At 41.8% G+C, this 18877-nt stretch overlaps 3 protein-coding genes across 4 annotated transcripts; 1 reads left to right on the plus strand and 2 right to left on the minus strand.

Moving 5' to 3' along the window:
• The first annotated feature begins 530 nt into the window (after positions 1 to 530).
• Positions 531 to 5939, plus strand: layna (layilin a). Its single transcript, XM_069146415.1, has 8 exons — positions 531 to 680; positions 811 to 831; positions 1027 to 1324; positions 1911 to 2068; positions 2149 to 2193; positions 2304 to 2366; positions 2470 to 2566; positions 4230 to 5939. Exons 1-8 carry the CDS (start codon positions 605 to 607, stop codon positions 4939 to 4941), a joined length of 1470 nt encoding a protein of 489 aa, XP_069002516.1. The 5' UTR covers positions 531 to 604; the 3' UTR covers positions 4942 to 5939.
• Positions 5940 to 6116: 177 nt separating this feature from the next.
• Positions 6117 to 14528, minus strand: alg9 (ALG9 alpha-1,2-mannosyltransferase). 2 transcript variants are annotated; one of them, XM_069146413.1, is made up of 15 exons: positions 14349 to 14528; positions 11676 to 11811; positions 11403 to 11537; positions 10949 to 11019; positions 10726 to 10814; positions 10310 to 10445; positions 10125 to 10212; positions 9195 to 9300; positions 8654 to 8776; positions 8249 to 8403; positions 8010 to 8139; positions 7742 to 7889; positions 7517 to 7646; positions 7298 to 7428; positions 6117 to 7056 (listed from the first exon to the last, which is right to left on the minus strand). In XM_069146413.1, the coding sequence occupies exons 1-15, from the start codon at positions 14486 to 14488 to the stop codon at positions 6933 to 6935; spliced, it is 1842 nt and encodes a 613-aa protein (XP_069002514.1). In that variant the 5' UTR covers positions 14489 to 14528; the 3' UTR covers positions 6117 to 6932. The 2 variants fall into 2 exon arrangements, with proteins under 2 accessions (XP_069002514.1, XP_069002515.1); XM_069146414.1 differs by lacking the exon at positions 14349 to 14528 and adding an exon at positions 13958 to 14340 and having other exon boundaries at positions 6232 to 7056.
• A 776-nt stretch (positions 14529 to 15304) lies between these two features.
• Positions 15305 to 18848, minus strand: fdxacb1 (ferredoxin-fold anticodon binding domain containing 1). The gene is made up of 5 exons (XM_069146416.1): positions 18470 to 18848; positions 18223 to 18379; positions 17137 to 17340; positions 16868 to 17026; positions 15305 to 16774 (listed from the first exon to the last, which is right to left on the minus strand). Exons 1-5 carry the CDS (start codon positions 18645 to 18647, stop codon positions 15532 to 15534), a joined length of 1941 nt encoding a protein of 646 aa, XP_069002517.1. The 5' UTR covers positions 18648 to 18848; the 3' UTR covers positions 15305 to 15531.
• Between the last annotated feature and the right edge of the window lie 29 nt (positions 18849 to 18877).

The raw sequence follows: 18877 nt of genomic DNA on the forward strand, positions 1-18877 counted from the left end.
TGGACATGTCAGCTAGCGATCTGTCTTTCTTTGTGCTGTCTCAGACACATAAAGTAAGAATGCTGCATGTTGGACCTGAGAGAAATGTATTAAAATATCCTCAATCGAGTTAGAGGAGATCATTTTTATGTAACACTTTTGTAATGATAATACCCGAAGCTTAAGTAATAAAGGAAGGAGTGAAATCTGCCTCTTGTCAGCGTTTACGATGAGAAGCACTTGCATGATTAGATGTCTTGGGATCGATGCAGCCTCTTCTCCCAATCATTAAGACTGCTCTTAACAGATTACAGCCCCCTCCCAAACACACACAGCCTCGTCTAATCTTCTCCCTGCTCCTCCTTCGGTCTTACATACTTTCTCATTCAGCCGACAGAACAGGAGACCTGCCGCTCCGACACTTCTTTAGCTTTCTCTTTAACTTTCAACCTTTTCAGAACATTTTCTTCCACCTGAAGCCACAGCTCACCCCTTCAGGCTCAGGTGGAGTTTATCTGGTTTCACCTGAGCTCCTCTGACGGCCTGACCGATGAGCGGACAGCGAAATGAAAAAGATTAAACTGAAATACAAGATTTGGTGGTAAAGAGACTACAACTGACAAAGATGGACCTGCTGACAATCTTCTGTTACCTCCTGCTTTTAGGTTTTGATCTATCAGCTGCCACTAGCCTTATTACAGGTAAGCTGCACACACAAACACAAAATAACACAGGGTAGCACAAAGACGAGACCTCTTGATCCAACTGTGGATCTATCTCTGTCATCTTTCTCATCTTCCTGACTCAACGCTGGACTTTTGGCTCTTGAAGCGGATATATTTGAAGCCAGAGGTAAGCAACACGCTTCTCCTAAAACAATTTAATATTAACTTTTATAAAACTCACTACATGTCTGTGGTTGTGGGTATAAAATATATATATAATTTTTTTTGTATTCAGTGAAAAAAAAACTGAACAAAAAGGAAAACTGAGTGCACATCTGGCATGTATAATGATGTGAATGTGTGTGTGTGTGTGTGTGTGTAGGCCAACGCGTGTGCAAGACAGGGAAAGGGAAGCCATGCTACAAGCTGGCCTATTTCTCCGAGCTCCGCCGCAGGCTGAACTTCATGGAGGCGGAGCTCGCCTGCAGACGAGACGGAGGGCAGCTGCTGAGCGTGGAGTCGGCATCTGAGCAGAAGATCATCGAGCAGCTCATCACAGAGCTCCGCCCAACCGATGGAGACTTCTGGATAGGTCTCCGCCGTAACCATGGAGACGAGGACAGCAGCTCTGACTGCTCCTCACAGTACTACTGGCTGGACGGCAGCAAGTCCACGTTCAGGTGGGAGCAGAGGGTCAGTGGGTGAAGTTAAATATTACTCTGGTTTACTTTACTGGGTGACTGCATGATGAGAAAGATGGGTTTTTTGGGGGGCATTTTTTGGTTCTCATTATAGGCTGGGTATTGTTTGAATTTTTTTTCTGAGGCCTGGTATAAAAAGGAACACTTTGAGAGATAGGTCATACATTTTTTCCACACATTTTTTTTTTTTTTAAAGAAGGAAAACTTCACTTTAAAATGATAAATGTTGTCTGTAGCATAGCTATTAATTCACATTTTAGACCTAAAGTAGTTTATCAGATAATTATGTATCGAAGTAACATAAATAAAGATCCCTTAAATTTTTTTGCAAACTGTATTTGATTGACTGTTTCTAATTTCTTTATACGATAAAAGCAAAGCAAAACTAAAAACTAAGCGATAAATGCCATCTCTAAGTAGCCAACAGATTTCAATAAGGCCACAGAAAGGTACCAAAAAAAACAACATTATTTTTTATGAGACTATAAGTTTTGTAAAGCTTTCCTTTAAGGCAGTGTTGAGAAAAAGTGGTAATGTCTACGTGCTTTGTGTCGGTATGTTGTAGGAACTGGCACTGGGATGAGCCATCGTGCGGCTACGAGGTGTGCGTGGTAATGTACCACCAACCGTCCGCTCCCCCCGGTCTTGGTGGGCTCTACATGTTCCAGTGGAACGACGATAACTGTGAAACCAAGAACAACTTCATCTGCAAATACACTGCAGGTACCGCTGCAGGCTAGTTTAGTCATCTTTTACTTTGAAAATCCTCAAATCTATCTAACAGCGATTTGTTTTCTCCTCAGAAAAGCCACTAGACCCTTCCCCTTCTCCCAACTCCACTGAAACCGGTAAAATCATGACACAGAGACTTAATTTACGAGACACTGTGGGTACTTTAAGAGTGATTGTGCTCAACATAGTGAGACAGTATGAACATTATGGATGCCTTTCATTCCAGATGTCTTCTCTTCATCTGTGCTGCCGTGGAATCCAAGTGACCACAACCAGGGCAGAAGAACAGGTCAAACTCATGAACTCTCCAGTGTAGAAGTAGAGTAGACACTCACTGTGCTTCCAGGACAGTCACTAAATCTGCGTCTCTGCTGTCTGTGTCTGTCTTTTAGCTCTGAATCTGGTTTACGTCATCATCCCCACCATTCCCCTCATTCTGCTGTTGCTGACAGTGATAGGAGTCTGCTGCTTCAAACTGCTTGGCAGACGGTGAGGATCTAGTACAAAGGCTGATACTACAAAGTAAAGACAAGCACTACTGAAGACAAAAAAATACTGTATATCAGCCATGTTTATTATCCCTACTTGTATGACTATTATTGTAAAATTAATTTGTGGTGTGAGGAGAACTAGTTGAGAACTGAGCAGGTGTCTTGGTAAATAATCGACGTTAAGTACTGTAAAGTTTGTTATCTGATATTAGGATGCAACAAAACTAATATTGGTTGTTTATTACTGGAGTATTTACACTTACTGTAACACAAGTAATGTGCAAGGATCAGCTGCTATCAGCTGTCTAAATTGATCTTAAATCTACACTACGTTTTATGGTGCCTGAAAGGTGAGAGAGACAATTAATTTAATAGTTTGCAACATTATAAAAGAAGACAGACAGTGCACAGTTTGCATTTTAGTTGCTTCGCTGGTGCCATCAGCAGAAGCCGCTGCTGATAGTGGAGCTGAAGAGACTGTGTGTATTAAGGGAACTGCAACTCATAAACATCTGATCCAAAACTCTATTGTATCTCCAGATCATTATCCTCCTGTCTAAAATGAGTGCAATATAGGGCCACATTTTTTGCAGTGAAGTCCCGTCTCTTCATCTGCACAAAACACATCAGTAAAATGACCAACTGACTAAATCACAACTGCTCAGACTCGCCATCACCTACTCCTGCACACTGCTCTTCAGCACAGGCGTCTTCCTTGTGATGTAATATCAAGCATGATGAAAAAAGGTGTTTTTAGGAGCACCGCTCAGAATGCCCACTTTTTCCTTCTGAATTTCTGCCTTTATGTGTCGTAAATAATATAAAACTGAGCATTAACATTTCAAGAAATATTACAGTAAGTGTAAATTAGTGAAAAATTAAACCTGCAAGTTCCTCCCCAAAAACATTGTGATTATGTCCAATTGGCTGAATGGTAGAAAGAAATACTACATTACAGTGTGTTTTATTGTGACGTTTTTCTTACTGTCAATAAATCATATTAAAAGGGCCAACATAACAATGTTGTAGTCAGTTTTTCAATACTCTGACTTTTCTTCCCTAACTGCGGCTCTGAGTCGGGATGAAATCTTTCGAAATGGCTTTAAAATGTGTCGTTTCATTACTTTAAAAGCCCAAGAAAGTTTCTAAGACTGCTGTGCACTGCAGTTTTTCATAATAATTACCGGAGTAAATAGCACATTTGCTCAGGACTATTTTTAACAGTGAATTAATAAACATTAGTGAGTACTGACGGCAGCAGGATGATGTGTGGGGTATTTGATTTAAAGTGCTGTTCGTTGTGATGAAGGAAATTGTCACTCACTTGCAACAGTGTGGGTCAGTAATGGGTTTCTATTCATTTTTAGAAAACAATGGAGGTTTATGTTACCAAACAATTAACCTGATCGGGATTAGGGTATTTCTGCAATACCTTTTTATTAGGATCAGTTAACTAAAACAATAACATTTTCTGATTAAAAAACTACGATAAAAGAAACAAACAAATCTCAGTTTCAGAAAAAAAAAAAAAAAGTTGATCAGCTTCACTATTTTAGGATTCACTTCAGGAAAACTCTTGTATCTATTACGTTCTCCACATCTCGTTGAAAGTCCTTTTATGTTGATCTATTGTTGTTTATGCTTCTCTGTGTGTAAGACAGAAGGAGGACAGAGCAGAAATCTGAAATATGCCAGACAGACCCGGGTCTCTGTCCTAGCTCTACTCAAACTGATGTCTACAACATCATTCACTCTCAAAAGGACGATGACCTGGTCTCAGCTCGCCCTCACACCAAAAACACCTCCTTCTTGTGCTCTTCTCCTGACACAACGACGGGTGACTATGACAACCTGGGGGGTCGGGACACAGAGAGCGGCTTTGTGACACTCGCCAGCACAGAGAGCTGCTTCCTTAACTTTGACCTCAACGAGCTCGGCCTTGGGCATCGTACCACCCGTGACTTCTACGACACCAGTTTGGGCCGCTCGAGAAAGAGGGACCTGAACGACAGCAGTCTGGGTCGCACTGGGAACAGAGAGTTTTATGACAGGAGTCTGGGTCGCCGCACAACGAAGAGCGAGCATTATGGCAGCAATGTGTATGGAGATCATGGACTGTATGATGGCAGCCTCAGAGCAGGGAGCGATATCTACGATCCTAAACCGAGGTCTGGAGGTCACACAGCAAAGGCCGACCTCTATCAGACATACATCACCAATGGCAAGGAAGAGACTTACCAAAGCAGCCTGGGAACCTACGGAAACCGAAGATCCTACCAGGCAAACCTGGACTGCTACAGAAATGGTCTGAACCTTGACGGAGGAAGAAGATACTTCAATGAACAAGACTGGATCAAAAGAGACAACTACTGATCCTCTGAAGAGCTCCTTTATTGTGTGTACAGCAAACCTGTATTTACGTACGAGAGAAACTGTGCATGTACGTGGTTGTAACAGTTTGAACGTAATGTTTAGGGGATCGAAATCAGCCGAAGACACGCTCCAATTATATTTTGTCTTTGTTCCCATAATTCAGTCTGTGATCTGTTGGTAGACTAAGTCAGTGTGGCAATTAGTCGGTGGTAGTCGACTAGAAGCTTATTTAGGAATATAAACTTAAAATTCAAGAATCTGCTTATCTAATTTATTTTTTAAATCAAAAGAAAAAAAATCCCTTCTCTATGCAGATAGTTTGAGTTTGAAGTTTTGTGACATCTGAGCCTGAGATTTCTGCCCCCACTTCAATGCAATTACGTTGAATGGATATTGGTTGGTGGTGCTCAAACATTCGGTAATGACATTTAACTGATGCATACCTTTTCAGAAACAATTTCCAGGTCACTCCGAATTCGAGCAGCAATAATTAATCGCCAACTACTTCGATCGTTTTGAATCATTTTAAATTTTTTTCTTTTTTCAACAAACTTTAGAGACCTGAGTCTTTATCAGATGGTGAGTTGCATTATGGGGAATGTAGGCACAAGGTTTTGACAGGAAAGGAGAAAGCATGGAAAAAAATAAGACAATATTTCTGGTTCATTTGCATCAGTTTGATTTTTTTTTTTTTTTTTTTTTTTTTTTTAAACCTGTCTATCATAACTGCAACTCACCAATCAATCTCATTCTATACCCCCATCAATTTAACATATTTTTGAAAAAGTACCAACAAATTCAGATAGGATATGACAAGTTGTCAGAGGAACTTTACCAGTAAAAGTGTGTGTGTGTGTGTGTGTGTGTGTGTGTGTGTGTGTGTGTGTGTGTGTAACCTGCGTGCATGGCCTTGTCATGCTGCCCTTGCTTGTTGGTTGAATAACATTTGAGGTCTTGGGACTTTCAAGTTTGCTGTGCCTGAAAATACTGATTAATACCCAGGCTGGCTCGCATAGATCACAACACAATAAACCAGTGATGCTCGAGGGTAACGGCTGTTTATTTTTATGTACTGTAGGTGTGTTTTGATATTGCCTTAAACTGTTAAATGTCCAGAACTTGATCGACTTGCTCCATTATTTGTTAATACGACAAGTCCTGTTGGGGAAAATCAGTGGAGTAAATTCAACTTCAGTGCCTGCAGCCTGACCACAGAAAATGGCATGACATTGAAGAGAATGATCAAATGTAGCATTACTATTGTTTAGAATGTAAAATGCCTTGACATTTCTCCTGTAAGTGAGAGTGGTTTGTATGTTTGTTACATAAAGAAATCTTCAAATAAATGAGATTAGAATTGAACCTGTGAGCAGCTTGTGGTTGAGTTGATTTTAGTGTCCCATTAAAACAAAGAGTAAAGTTGTGTTCGCAGTCAATCATGTTTTATTAACATTCCAAGTTAAATTAATTACGCACCGTCACTTTCACTCATTTCCAGCACTCACATCCAGCAGAGCACACAGTAAGATGCTGTTCAGGTGCTGACAACCAACACTACGAGATCTCTTAAACCGATCGTCCAGAGAAATTCTTCCATTCAGGCTGCATTTTCAAGTGTTGTCTGAAAAGAAAACACTGATATCTGTGTGTGACGGCCTGTCCGGGGCTGAATTCACGTAAAAACTTGTGGTGTGCGTCCACTGTAAGACATTAATTTCCACACAGATGCACAAAATTTGATAAAAGTTTCAGCTGACACCTGCCAAGCACACACACACACACACACAACGTTTTCTCTTCACTCTCACTTCCTGTCACGCACCCACGAGCCCAAATGCCGACGTAATGTCTTCAAAGGTTCTGATATCTTCAAATGTTTCACAAGACAAATACTTCGAATCACTCTCACAGACACACAAATACCAGCTGTTTCTGAGGGTAAGTGATTGATTTCTCTTGTTAGGGTTTTGTACTCGGGGCTGCGGTGAACATCAGCCGTGGCTCCGTTTGCGAGGCTGTTTTTGCCGCCGGGGTTTCAAGATGACGTAGCGCCTGTAGGTGGTGTGATGGTCTGATATGAACGGGATGTAAAACGCTCTGAGGAGAGGAGATGACCTGGGAGAAAAATACTTCATTACAAAGCTGCATCTCTGTTTTCCAAGTCTTTGTATGCAGACAGTTTGCTTTGCACTGATATTTTCCTACTTGTAAAATTGTTCAAATGCCAGGAAGATATATTTTTTTGTTTTTCCAGTCTCTACTCTGGACCTTCTTTTTTTCTCTTTTTCATTTTATGCTTTTTCTACTATTTAAAGATTTTGTTTCTATTTCTGTGCAATGTGTTTGCAAAAAATACCTTGATGATTGAAGGAAAGGCTTATAAGCGATGATGTTCCACTCCTCTTTGTTGGCTGAGTAACGTGGTTCAAGCGGTGTCTCTTCATCTGTGTCGAGGTCCACCAGGTAGTGGCATTGTCTTAAATCGAACTGCACACAGTGAACAATTCACCATTTAATTCAAATGCTCTAAACTAGTGTATCTGTGTGTCAAACATCATGTGGTTGAGTGACTTACGTATCTGGTTGGCTCCTCCAGGTTCTGGTCGTTCATATCAGCTGGGATGATTTGTGTGGCCAGAGGACCAGACGCGTACGGCTGAGGGAGTTGCCCCTTAAAATCAGACTGAATGAAGTGCAGCTGCCAGCTGGAGATAATAAAGGGAAACTTTTAGCAAGAGACCCAGCCTCAAGATGATAAAAAAAAAGATTAAAACCCTGTGTAGTAATCCTGGATACTGACTTGTGCGGTAGGAGGAAGCTGCTCGGGAATCGGTACCACTCTTTGCCGACACACACACTGACAGGTCTGCCTTCAGGGACTGAGTGAAGGGTTGGATCCTTGGCGATGCGGTGAAACTCTGGGTACAGGTCCAGAGGGGCGTGATAGCCTGCAGACAGAAAAATAATCAAATTTGATCCTAAACTGTCACTTTTGTAGTCTGACACTGGTGTTTATGGAGAGTATTGTCTGTGTGTACACACATACACACACACACACACACACACACCTTTGAAAAGAGCCACGGAACGCGACAGTGACAACACTGTGAAGACCACAACTGCGCTTAGAGCCAACCAGTTGGAGGAGACGGTGTAGTGCTCCAGTCGGTATCGCTGGAACAGGAAGTGGTAGCATTTCTGTGGGAAAAATGTAATTCATTTTACACGTTCATGAGTAAACGGAGCCTGAAACAATTTAAAATACAGTTTTTCTATCAAAGCCAAAATCGGAAATTGCAAACCACACCTGTAGAGACGACAGGGCTACGGCCCCGCCGAGGCAGATGAGAGGGTAGATGGGGAAGAGGAAACGCTCTTCTTTATGAGGTCTAGTGAAGAAAACCAACATCCACAGATACATGGGAGACAGAGTCAGCCAGTATGGACGGCCCAGGTTCTGCACTGCAGAAAACACATGTGTGCACAAGCATATGAAATCATAGCAGTCGTAACAGGAAATGTGTGATTTGATGACATCATATCAGCGGTCAGCCCCAGACTGATTTCTTGCATCCGTGCTGATAAATGTGAACAGGTGAGAAGAACCAAGTGGATAAGGAGACAGTAAAGTGCCTGATTGTATCTTTACCACTGATAGTCATGCACATGTAAAATCAATATTTTAAATATTTAGTGCTGGTTTAGTCCTCACCATTGAACCTGTGTAACAGAGTCTCCATGAGAACGGTGAGCGGCAGGGAAAACAGTGCCAGAGCAAACACCAGGTTGAAGTTCAGGATTCCATTTAGAAAGTAGAAATGCCACGGCTCTGTGCCTGAAAATCAAACAACACAAACCATGCAAATTATTACAACTAAAATACAGATTATCACCAAAAAAAATCAACAGCAGAGAAAACATTTTGACAGGAGCTGATATTATGTCCTTAAATCAACATAACATCAGCCGTCAACAGTCACTGTAACAGGCACCTCCAGTACTAGATACCAGCATGTTCAGTATTTTATTTCTGATGCTCCAACTAACTGATCAGCTCTAGTAAGGTCAAACTGTCTTTTTTTGTGTGATTTGTGCTTTTTTAAATAGATTGGTTCAATGCCAGCAGGAGCAGCCAGAGGCTAAAACAACAGCTGAAACTACACAATGCATTTTTAGTTTCTGCAGTTTGTTAATTATATGACAAACTGTGCCCCCCTCCCCAAGTGACACAAGTATGATGTGAGCTAAATTACCATAGAGATCAGGTCCATGAGGTGTAAAGACATTGTACAGAAGAATATTGAGGGGCGCTATGACCAGTTTGCCATAAAAGAAAGAGTCCACTGCCACCAGAGGGACCTGAGAAATGCAGACAACATGAACAAAAGGGGAAGTGAATGGAGACAGTTTTTGGTTACATTTAGCTTCAGCAACATAAATATTAATAGCATTCGTAAAGAATTACACATATAACTATACAAATATACCATGGCAAAGTATTACGCATGAAAAAACAGCGTGAAATGTATCATATTTTTTTTTATAATTTTTGACAGACTCTCCCACAAATGCTGCTTTCCCACCGCGTGGTACGGCTCAACTCAACACAACACGACTCACTTTAAGTACCAGGTAATGGATTTCATTTACCATTGCAGATAGAATCCTCTCAGTGTGGCTGGTTGTCATAGTGATGCCGCTTGATAATAATGTTACATCATCTTCAATGTGACACATACACACTCACTGGATCCTTTCATTGGGAACCAAACAGAGGAATGACTTCAGTCGACCACAGCTTGGTTTTGCGGATTGCTATTATTTGAGTAAACAAAACAAAAAATTTAAACTGCAATTTAAGTTTGGCCAGCGGGTTTGTGCAGGATGTCCTGTGTCACACAATGCAGATGCATTAATGGTTCTCTCTGACCAATCAGTGGCCTGCAGTGATTTGTGTCTGCTTAGCTTACTTGGAACCTTAACAGAGGTGATACCAAAAAAAATGACCATGTCCCAGATGTTATAATCCAAAGCTTGTAGCGGATGGAACGTCCAAAAGGGCAAGTAGAGTCGACTCAGGTTGAGCTGTACTATGCAGTGGAAAAGCAGATACAACAGCTTTGCCTAGCAGTATGTAAAACGAAGTGCTAAACTTGAATTTGTGTTAATAAAAGTATTCTCACCAGCAGCAGAAGCAGAGCAATAGCTGACCAGATGATAAAAAATTTCCACTGCCTCTTTAACACCAGTAGGTCGAAGGCGATTGGAAGCCTGCAGAGAAAATAAACCAAAGATGTATTCACAGGAAAAACATTTTAACCAGCCTGTCTGAGACAAGTATAGCCAGCATTTAACTTTACAGTCATACCCAATCAAAGCAGAGAACGGCCACCCGACAATGGCGCCGGCAGCCACGCCCAAAACGGCTAACGGTGTTGAGTCCTGAAACCAACCGGTCATAGCAACCAGCGTCGTGTACATACAGAAAGATGAAGGTAGGAAGGCTGAGGGGAAAGAACAAAGAGGAGGAATCACAAAAAACAAACAAGAACCTGTCACAGACACATTTCCTGGTCTCAATATATCAACTCAGCAGAGCTTAATTTATACTGTATTGCTTTCATTGGAATACGAAAACAATAAACGAATCACAAAGATGAAAAAAATGTTCCTCGGAAAGTGCACTCTGTCAAAAAGTCAGCAATAAAACACCAAAGAAGGCCGAGATGGAGACAAACAGGGAGTTAACAGTCTTGTCAAGAGAAGAGAAGAAATGTGACCAACCTGCAGACGAGCAGAACATCCCCGTGCTCAGCACCAGGAACGCCAACATCAGTCGGCCCACATGTAAACCAAACTTCTTACAAACCGCCCTGTGTCACACACAGAGAAACCAAACAGTTAACTTCCACATCACATATACAGACATCTACATAATTAGCCCAAAATTGTAAAAGCCAAAGTGCTGAGAACGACCCACTTGGATTTAAGAGGAGGGTAAACTCACTTGTAGAAATAGAGTTCACAGACACAGCAGGAGAATGCTAAGACACATCGTACAAAGTAGAACACCAACACCTGCAACACAGTCATAAGCACAAGCCTGAAACTACTGCACATGTTCCAGTGTAATGCACACACCTCTGTGTGTGAGTGCATGTGTGAGTTCATGTGTGGCCCCATCGAAGAACATTTAACTAATCATTTTGTCCGGATTGCTCCTGACAAATATGTATTTTTCATCACAGGAGGAGACCTTTTAAATTTATTTCCTACGCATATTAATGTGGCCCTACGAAATAAAATATCTCCTGTTACAGCAGGACACAGCTGTGCTGTAGGTAGGCATAGTTCTCTCATAAAAGGTGCTGATTAATTATGCTGTCAAGCAGTGGAAGATGTTCAAATTGGAAAATACAACAACAGCACAAGTAAAAAAAACGAGACCTTGAAATAGTTACCTTGTTTGTCTGTAGAACATGGGCATGCAAACAAGCAGGAAGAGCATGTAACCATAAGTAAGCATAGGACCTGATGGCGTACAGCGGAGAATATTCCCATGTTTGCATTCCTGTGCCGTACAGCAGGTAGTGCATCTGTCACAAAACAACAATTTAAGAGAGAGATGATGCAAAGTTATTCTGATATTGAAATTGGAGAAGAAAAAAAAAAAAAACCTCACAAAAGACAGAATACTGCTGTTTGGGACTTTAATGGCAAAAAGAAAAACTCACAGGCTCCCAGTAGTTGAACGTCTCGTCGCAGTCGGAGATGTTGCTGAGCAAAGCTGCACAGAAACGTGCAGAGAGGAGGCATTTGAATGCAGTTGAACCTTCTGGAGCCCATACCTGCCCTCCGCGACTTATTGCCCTGTAAAAAAAAAATTAAATAAAGATACATCGATACATTGGCTGATTTGATCAGCCTATAGATAGACAGATAGATCGATCAATAGCTAGATAGATAGATACATACATAGATAGACAGATACTTCATTCATCCCCTCTGGGAAATTCATGCCCACTAGCTCATACATATAAATCTAGGTTTAAAAAACACTATAATAAAATAAACAACCGATAAAAACCTAAGTCAGTAGTAACAGTGGGTTAAAAAAAAAAAAGAGAAGATATTAAAGAAGGTATTAAACAACAATCTTCTTGTATTATATGTCAGTTTACTTGAACAGTACAGCAAATCCTCTCTGTGCATATTTAATCACAAATAACTCAGTTCTTAAACAGCCTCATTAGCCACCTGGACAGGTGTGTTTTAACAGCTGGAATATCCCAGTGCACCTGCTTTTAATAAAACACTTCAGAGCCGGCTGCATAATATGCAGTTAATTACAAAAATTAAGTGCGTGTTGAATACATACTGAATGTCAGCTCACCACAGAGAAAAGAAAAGCACTAACTACTGTGAGAACACAAGTGAACTGCTGAGCACAAACACTTACTGCTTCAAAAGACTGTTAAAACCAATTATACTTTATACTGCTGGTTTTACAACCATCAGTCTGTTTAATGTCTGCTATCATCTTGCAGCTCTGCCCCGTTTCCCCCTTACACCGAGATGCCTGATTTAAATATTATTTCAGTTTCATATTTGTCTTCAGCTTTGCATCTCACTTTTGTATCAGGCGCAATTATTGCTGTTACTACAACTGTTGCTATCATTTTTATTAGCGGTAGTGGCATCATTTTATCATTCAAAGCATTTTTTTTTTTAAACATCCTTTGTTTTCTTGTCTTATTGCCTGTGATGTGTTTCTATATTGCCTCACATGTTATGTATGATGTTTGAAAAGTGCTCTACAGATGATTTATCATTATTATACAGACACAGACGTCGGTGACCAAAGTGTCGGCCATTTCCAGTCAGATTTAAACCATATTCTTGATTATGTACAAAAACATTATTGTAAATGTTTGCGTTAAACTTGTGACATTCACAACACACATGTTTGTGTTCTGTGTATTTAAATACATCTTTCAATCCTTGAGTACAGGTATAACATTTATGGTTTTTAGTCGTGTTTCTCCACATAAGCAGTGGAAAAAATACTGTTTTATTCCCAATTATCTGTTAATCATAAAAACAAATGGTGGAATAATTATGTATTTGAGTAAAAGTACCCATGCAGCAATCTAAAAGTCCTGCATGAAAAATCTTAAAAACTACAGATGTATTTGCAGAAAAAGAAAAAGGTTAAAGTACTGTTTTTCTTTCTCTGGCTAATATATGATCATATCCATGAAATTATTAAATTACGAATAGTGAAGCATCAGTGTGTCAGCAGCATCTTAAAGTTGTAGCTGCTGCAGCTGGACCTAGTTTGAACTACTTTATATCCAGTTTTATTTAAAGGAACAGCAAATAAATCTGAGGAGGTCGTCAAATGATCACTGAGAGAGGAGAGAAGGAAGAACTAATTTCTGTGGCTTTAGTTTTTTTCTAGTCTTTGATTTTGTGAGATGTTGGATGAATTGAAAATGTATTCAAATGAATCCATGTAAAACAGGTTGGAAAGCACTGGTTTAATATTTAACAATGTATTTAAAAAATATATATATATATATATATATAATCTCCATTGTGTAAAATCTTCTGAAAAGTAACTAAAGCTGTCCAATAAATGTAATGATTAGAAAGAACAATATTTCCCTCTTAGATGTGGTGGAGTGGCCTACCTCAAAACAGTTTTAAAGACAGGTAACTGTGTAAATGCAGATTTATTTCCACCGCCGCCAATAACCTCCCAGATGTGGGAAGCTGTGTACCTGTAAATAGGCTATTAGAAGCATTTGATTAGTGTTTCCAGTCACAACAGTCCTCCTTGAGTCATTTGTTCACAGCCATCCTCAGATTAATCAGATTATGGGCTCTACTGCAGCTCAGCATTGATCTTCACGCTGCGCTTTATTATGACACGTCAGCGTACAAAAATGCATTTCAAAAGGACTACAGCGACGTGTCAACAACACCGATCGCTGATTTAATAGAAATCACAAACCTTTGCGTCCGTAGCGAGCACGAGTTGACCCACAGAGCAGATTCAAAACAAAACTGTGGTCAGCAATCAAGAACAAGGCAGCGAACACCTGGCGAGAATGAATGAAGCCCGCCAGGTGACCCGACTGCGTTACGTCGCCCTCATAAACACGAGACGATGCCACTAGTTATTGAGGTGGGGACACAACTGAGCAGCCAGTGTGCTTAAAATGACTGTCAGCACGTCCCGTGTGTTGTTCGTCTACAAATCCTTCTTGTCGTGTCATTTTGGTCGAAACTTGCGAAGTAGCTCGCTAGCTTAGCTTCCGCCGCCCGGGCTGTCAGTCACACCGGGGATGGAGCTCACATCCCCGGCAGCACTGAGCGTCTCTCCTCCCGGCTCTCGTACTCACTCTTGCCGCGGCTCTGTAACGTTGCTGTCCTCGCTGACTTTCTCCTCTTTTGGTGGCCGAGCTTCGGCGGAGATGTTCACGTTGTTTGCGTCCTGCCTGCTGCCTCGCCTGGTCCGCTGCCGAAGCGCCTTGGCCGCCATGTTTACCGAAGCTGCTTCCCGAGTCGCGCTTCGTGCATTTCCGCCTCTGTCCGGTTATTGACAGCTCTCATCATAACACAGGGACATCACGTCGTCACGTCTCTGAGGCGGTGGTCTCTGGACGAGACTGCACTCGGCTTCCTTTCATTATTTTTAAACACCACTCTACACACAGGAGAGAGATTGATATAGTTATCTTTTTAAATAAAACCTCTTAATGCGCAGATTACAACAATCTCACAAATGACCTGTTGTAGAGTACACGACTAATTTCAATGAGTGCAAATTATCTTTATTATCAAGGAACAACCAGTCAGGGGTCTGTTTGTTTTCTTACTAAAACTACTAATGTGATTGCTGAAAAAAGAAAATCAATAGCCCCAGTGTCTAACTAATGCGTTTCCAGTTAATTAATTCCAGTAGATTGCCAAGAGTCTTTCAGCAGCTCAGTTGATCTTGCACATGTGAAATGTGTGCAGGGAAGCACACGATTCAATTTATAAGGATAATAAAGTCTCCAATTCTAAATAATTCTGTTAAATGTGCTTGGGTTAACATGAAGCAGTTATTTCAAGAAAGTTTTTCATTCACTTACAACCATCCCACAGTCCTCATACACCACTGAGGCACAGGGAGAACATGAAAACCGTACAGAGAAAGGCCTCAGGTTCAAAACCAGAAGCTCCTTGCTGTGGGGTGACTGTGCTAACCAGTGCACCACCATTAATTACTTAAAATTCGTACTTTATGTCAGCATCGTTTTGTTGTCACACGAGACTTTAACTATTTACAATGATTCTTAACAGACCACAAATGTATGTTAAATAACAGGTTTATTGTATCATTAGAACACACAGTTACACGGTCACATTTCACAGATACGGTACAGCAAGCGATGTACTTTAAACACTGTTCAACCACAGTTCTGTAGAATATATGCTTACAATTTGCACAACGACTGCTAACAAACAGACTCGTACTATAATGTCTCTGAAAAAAATAGGAGATTAAAGGCCTGTTCCTGCTTGAGTTTCCACTGGCTGCTACCTGATGGTGACTTGCAACCGAGAGGAACATAATGCCTCCAAATGTTTGTGAAAATTTAGGGCTTGTGTGTGTGACAGAGCGTTTGTGTGTGAGTGGTATACGAGTCTGTAGCAGTAACTGGTCTGGCTCAGGTCGGGATGTGAGAAGTTATCAATGAGTTTAAATTGCTCCACGGTCCCGTGACTGGCCTCTCGGACCACGGCATGAAACTTCTTCTCCTCCCATGTCGGCCCTGTCCAGAAGCTGATGTCAAAGCTGAACTGCTCAGAGAACAGGGAAAATGGACAGAAAGCCATCCCTGGCGATGGGCGCAGTGAAAACTGATTAGAGAAACGAGGGTCGCGTGACCACAGCAGCCGCCAGTCGGGGAGTGAGAACAGGAGCACTGCGAGGAGGTCCAGATTTAAAGATACAGTGAGGGTGACATGGCTATTGTTGTCACTGGCATTGCTTACAAACACTTTACCAACCAAACCCATCGGCTGTGCCATCAGACGCAGGCCCCCCTTTTTAGTTACCACGGAAACCCCGTGGGGAGCGAGTAGCGTTTCCAACATATCTCCAAGCAATTTAATTGGCTCACTTTCTGAAGGGAAAACACCTCTGAGGAGAAGCTCGTGAAAGGCCGGCATGGCCCAGAGGCTGATGGGCACGTTCCTGAACACAACGCCACTAATGCCAAACAAGCTGGTAACACTATTACAACCCACACAGGCTGCCGCCACCTCTTTCTCCTCCTCCTCCTCATTTCCTTCAACACTCTTACTACTCCCCTCACGCTCCTCATGACTCCCTGCAGTGTTAATTACCTTCTCTTTTTTGGTTAAAAGTTCTTCCATCTGAGGGAGCAGTGACGGACGAAGCATATAAAGACCACTTTCCCCTTCATGGTCAACATCAAGGGAGCATGCAGACCTTAAGCTCTCAGCTCCTTTGCTCCTCACCCTGTCCGCTCTCTCTGAGGTCACACATGTGTCCGACGCAGTCTCTCGAGTGTCTGTGCGTCCGTGATCTATTTCTTTGTCTGTGGTGTCAGAGGTGAGGTCCTTCTGAAGCAACTGGATCCAGTAACAGTGTGTACTGCCAACGCCACAGCAGCAAGTCTGCAGCTGTCTGGCCGTGAGAAGGAAGGGAATGGTCTCTGTCGTCATGGAGACCGACCACTTCTCCGCCAGTCCTTGGAGGATAAAATCTTGCACCAACTTGACAGGGTGGACAGAATCTGAGCAGAGAAATCCCCTGATGAAAGAGAGGAGACTGTGAACGCACATTTCTTTTGTTGAGCATTTGTCTTATTCATCACACAGCATGAGAGTCTCTGTGCTACGATACCTGAATATGTAATCACTGAGCTCCGCTGGTATGTTGTACTGCACTGGCTCCCCTTCAACAGCCTCCTCCACCTGAAGTGTCTCGGCAGCGGTGTAGGGGAGGCTAAGAGTAAACACATGGAGCAAAGCTTTCTCCACATGAAAGCCTTTATCCTGGCTCCTGTGCAACAGCAATGTTGTCATTAGACACAGTCAGAATGCAAACACACAAAGGGACACAAAGGGGCTGCTTTTATTCATACACAGTTAACACTCACCTTTACTCCTTACCTGTATCCAGTGCACTTGTAGCTCCGGTGCTTCCCACTTTCAAAAGGATGGACAGCACTGAGGATTAATTGGGCTTCTGCTGCCATGGCAGCCACCTGCCAGCTGTTGTGCCACTCTCGCTTCGGCTGGTCCACCGGTGTCCCGCCCTGTCCGTTGCACAAGGTAACGTGGACCTCCCCGTCTTCAGCCAACACCTGAATGCAACTGGAAGCAAAGAGAAAACAAAACAATTATTATTATTATATCACTTTGAGAAACTCAAGTTGGAAATGTGTTTAGGTTATGTAAATTGTATGTAAATTGAGGATAAATCAGACTATTTTAAAGCTGTTGAATAATAAACTACTTTGATTATTTATGAATCATTTTGAGTGATTTTTGTTCAATTAACAAATGTTAAAATCCTCAGATTGGTCTGCTGGTTGGGACAAAACAAAGACATGTTAGGTTGCTCCTTGAGCCCTGGGAAACACTGGTCGACTTTTTTTTTTTAATCATTTACTGACTTTTTTGAGACAATACTCAACTGCACCATTGATTTATTTTAATGAGGTGTTTGAAAAAGCTGGTTTGGATACAAATAAAACCTGAATTTACCTTTTACAAAATAAAAGTCTTCCACGGTCCTAAGATGCCAATAAATTGACCTTGAGTTATTATAATTACTATTTTTCTCAAACTTTTTCACATCAGCTCACATGAAATGGAAACGTGTGCAGGTACATGATGAATGTTTGAGTGGAATTTCCAAAAACAGAAAATGCTGTAATTGATATTATGCCAGTATGATGGTGATTTTTTTTTTCTTTCAAGAACTGCTACCACAATCACATTTAGCTATAATTTTAAGTATTCAAATGCTGTTCACGCAGAGATGCAACTGCGTTTCTGAGAAGTACAACTGTACATATGTTTAAACCTAAGATAAATTAAAAAAAAATTTAATTAAAAAAGAAAATGTCAAAAATCTTGTGTGCAAACAAGATATATCGAAATATTAAAAAAAACCAATCTGACTTAATTTCAGAAATACAGAAGCGTCAGGGTGCATTAGTGCAAAGAGGAGGGAGGGTTAGAAATGTTTACCTGAGGAAGAAGTTTCTGAGAAGGTCTCTGTTTTTTTTCACACCGCTCTTCCTCCCGCAGTGAGGAAAGTTGAACACCACACGGTCAAAAACGCGACCCTGCAGAGAGGCGCACTCCCCCAGCTTTGTGCAGTCCACCTCAAAGAGCACAGCTCCGCCTGAACAACAAACACGGAAAAGAAGTACACCAAAAGTGTCGCCCCATCCAAGTCAGCTCAGCAGAGTGCCCCCCCCCCTTCCCACCTTACCTGCATCCTTGATGGTCTGGATGTTTTCGGCTGCACCTTCATGCCGCAGTGCCTCCTCCTGATGCTGCAGGCAGCTGGCCGTGATGCTCGTCCCCGTTTCACAGTATCTCTGACTGGCCGAGGCAGAGAAGGAGAAGTTCCCTTCTCCCACCAGCAAGATGGACCGTGAAGGAGACATATCCGGGCCCCGGTAGAAACAAGAGGGACACGCGAAAACTGGATTCCCTGAGAAAGTTGCCTTAAAATCTGAACCACCGCGTTTTGTGACTCAGCGTGGCTCAGCTCAATAAGGAATTTTTTTTTTTTTTTTTACTGCACAGCAGAACAATGCAGATGACCTTCTCCACGCAGTGCGTGACAGACTTGTACTACCTCACCTGCAGCAGCCTGCGTTTGGATGCGGTGTCG

The sequence above is a fragment of the Embiotoca jacksoni genome, unplaced genomic scaffold (genome assembly GCF_022577435.1).
Source record: "Embiotoca jacksoni isolate LCO1_2020_lvr unplaced genomic scaffold, fEmbJac1.0.p SCAF_13, whole genome shotgun sequence".
Classification (NCBI taxonomy): domain Eukaryota; kingdom Metazoa; phylum Chordata; class Actinopteri; family Embiotocidae; genus Embiotoca; species Embiotoca jacksoni.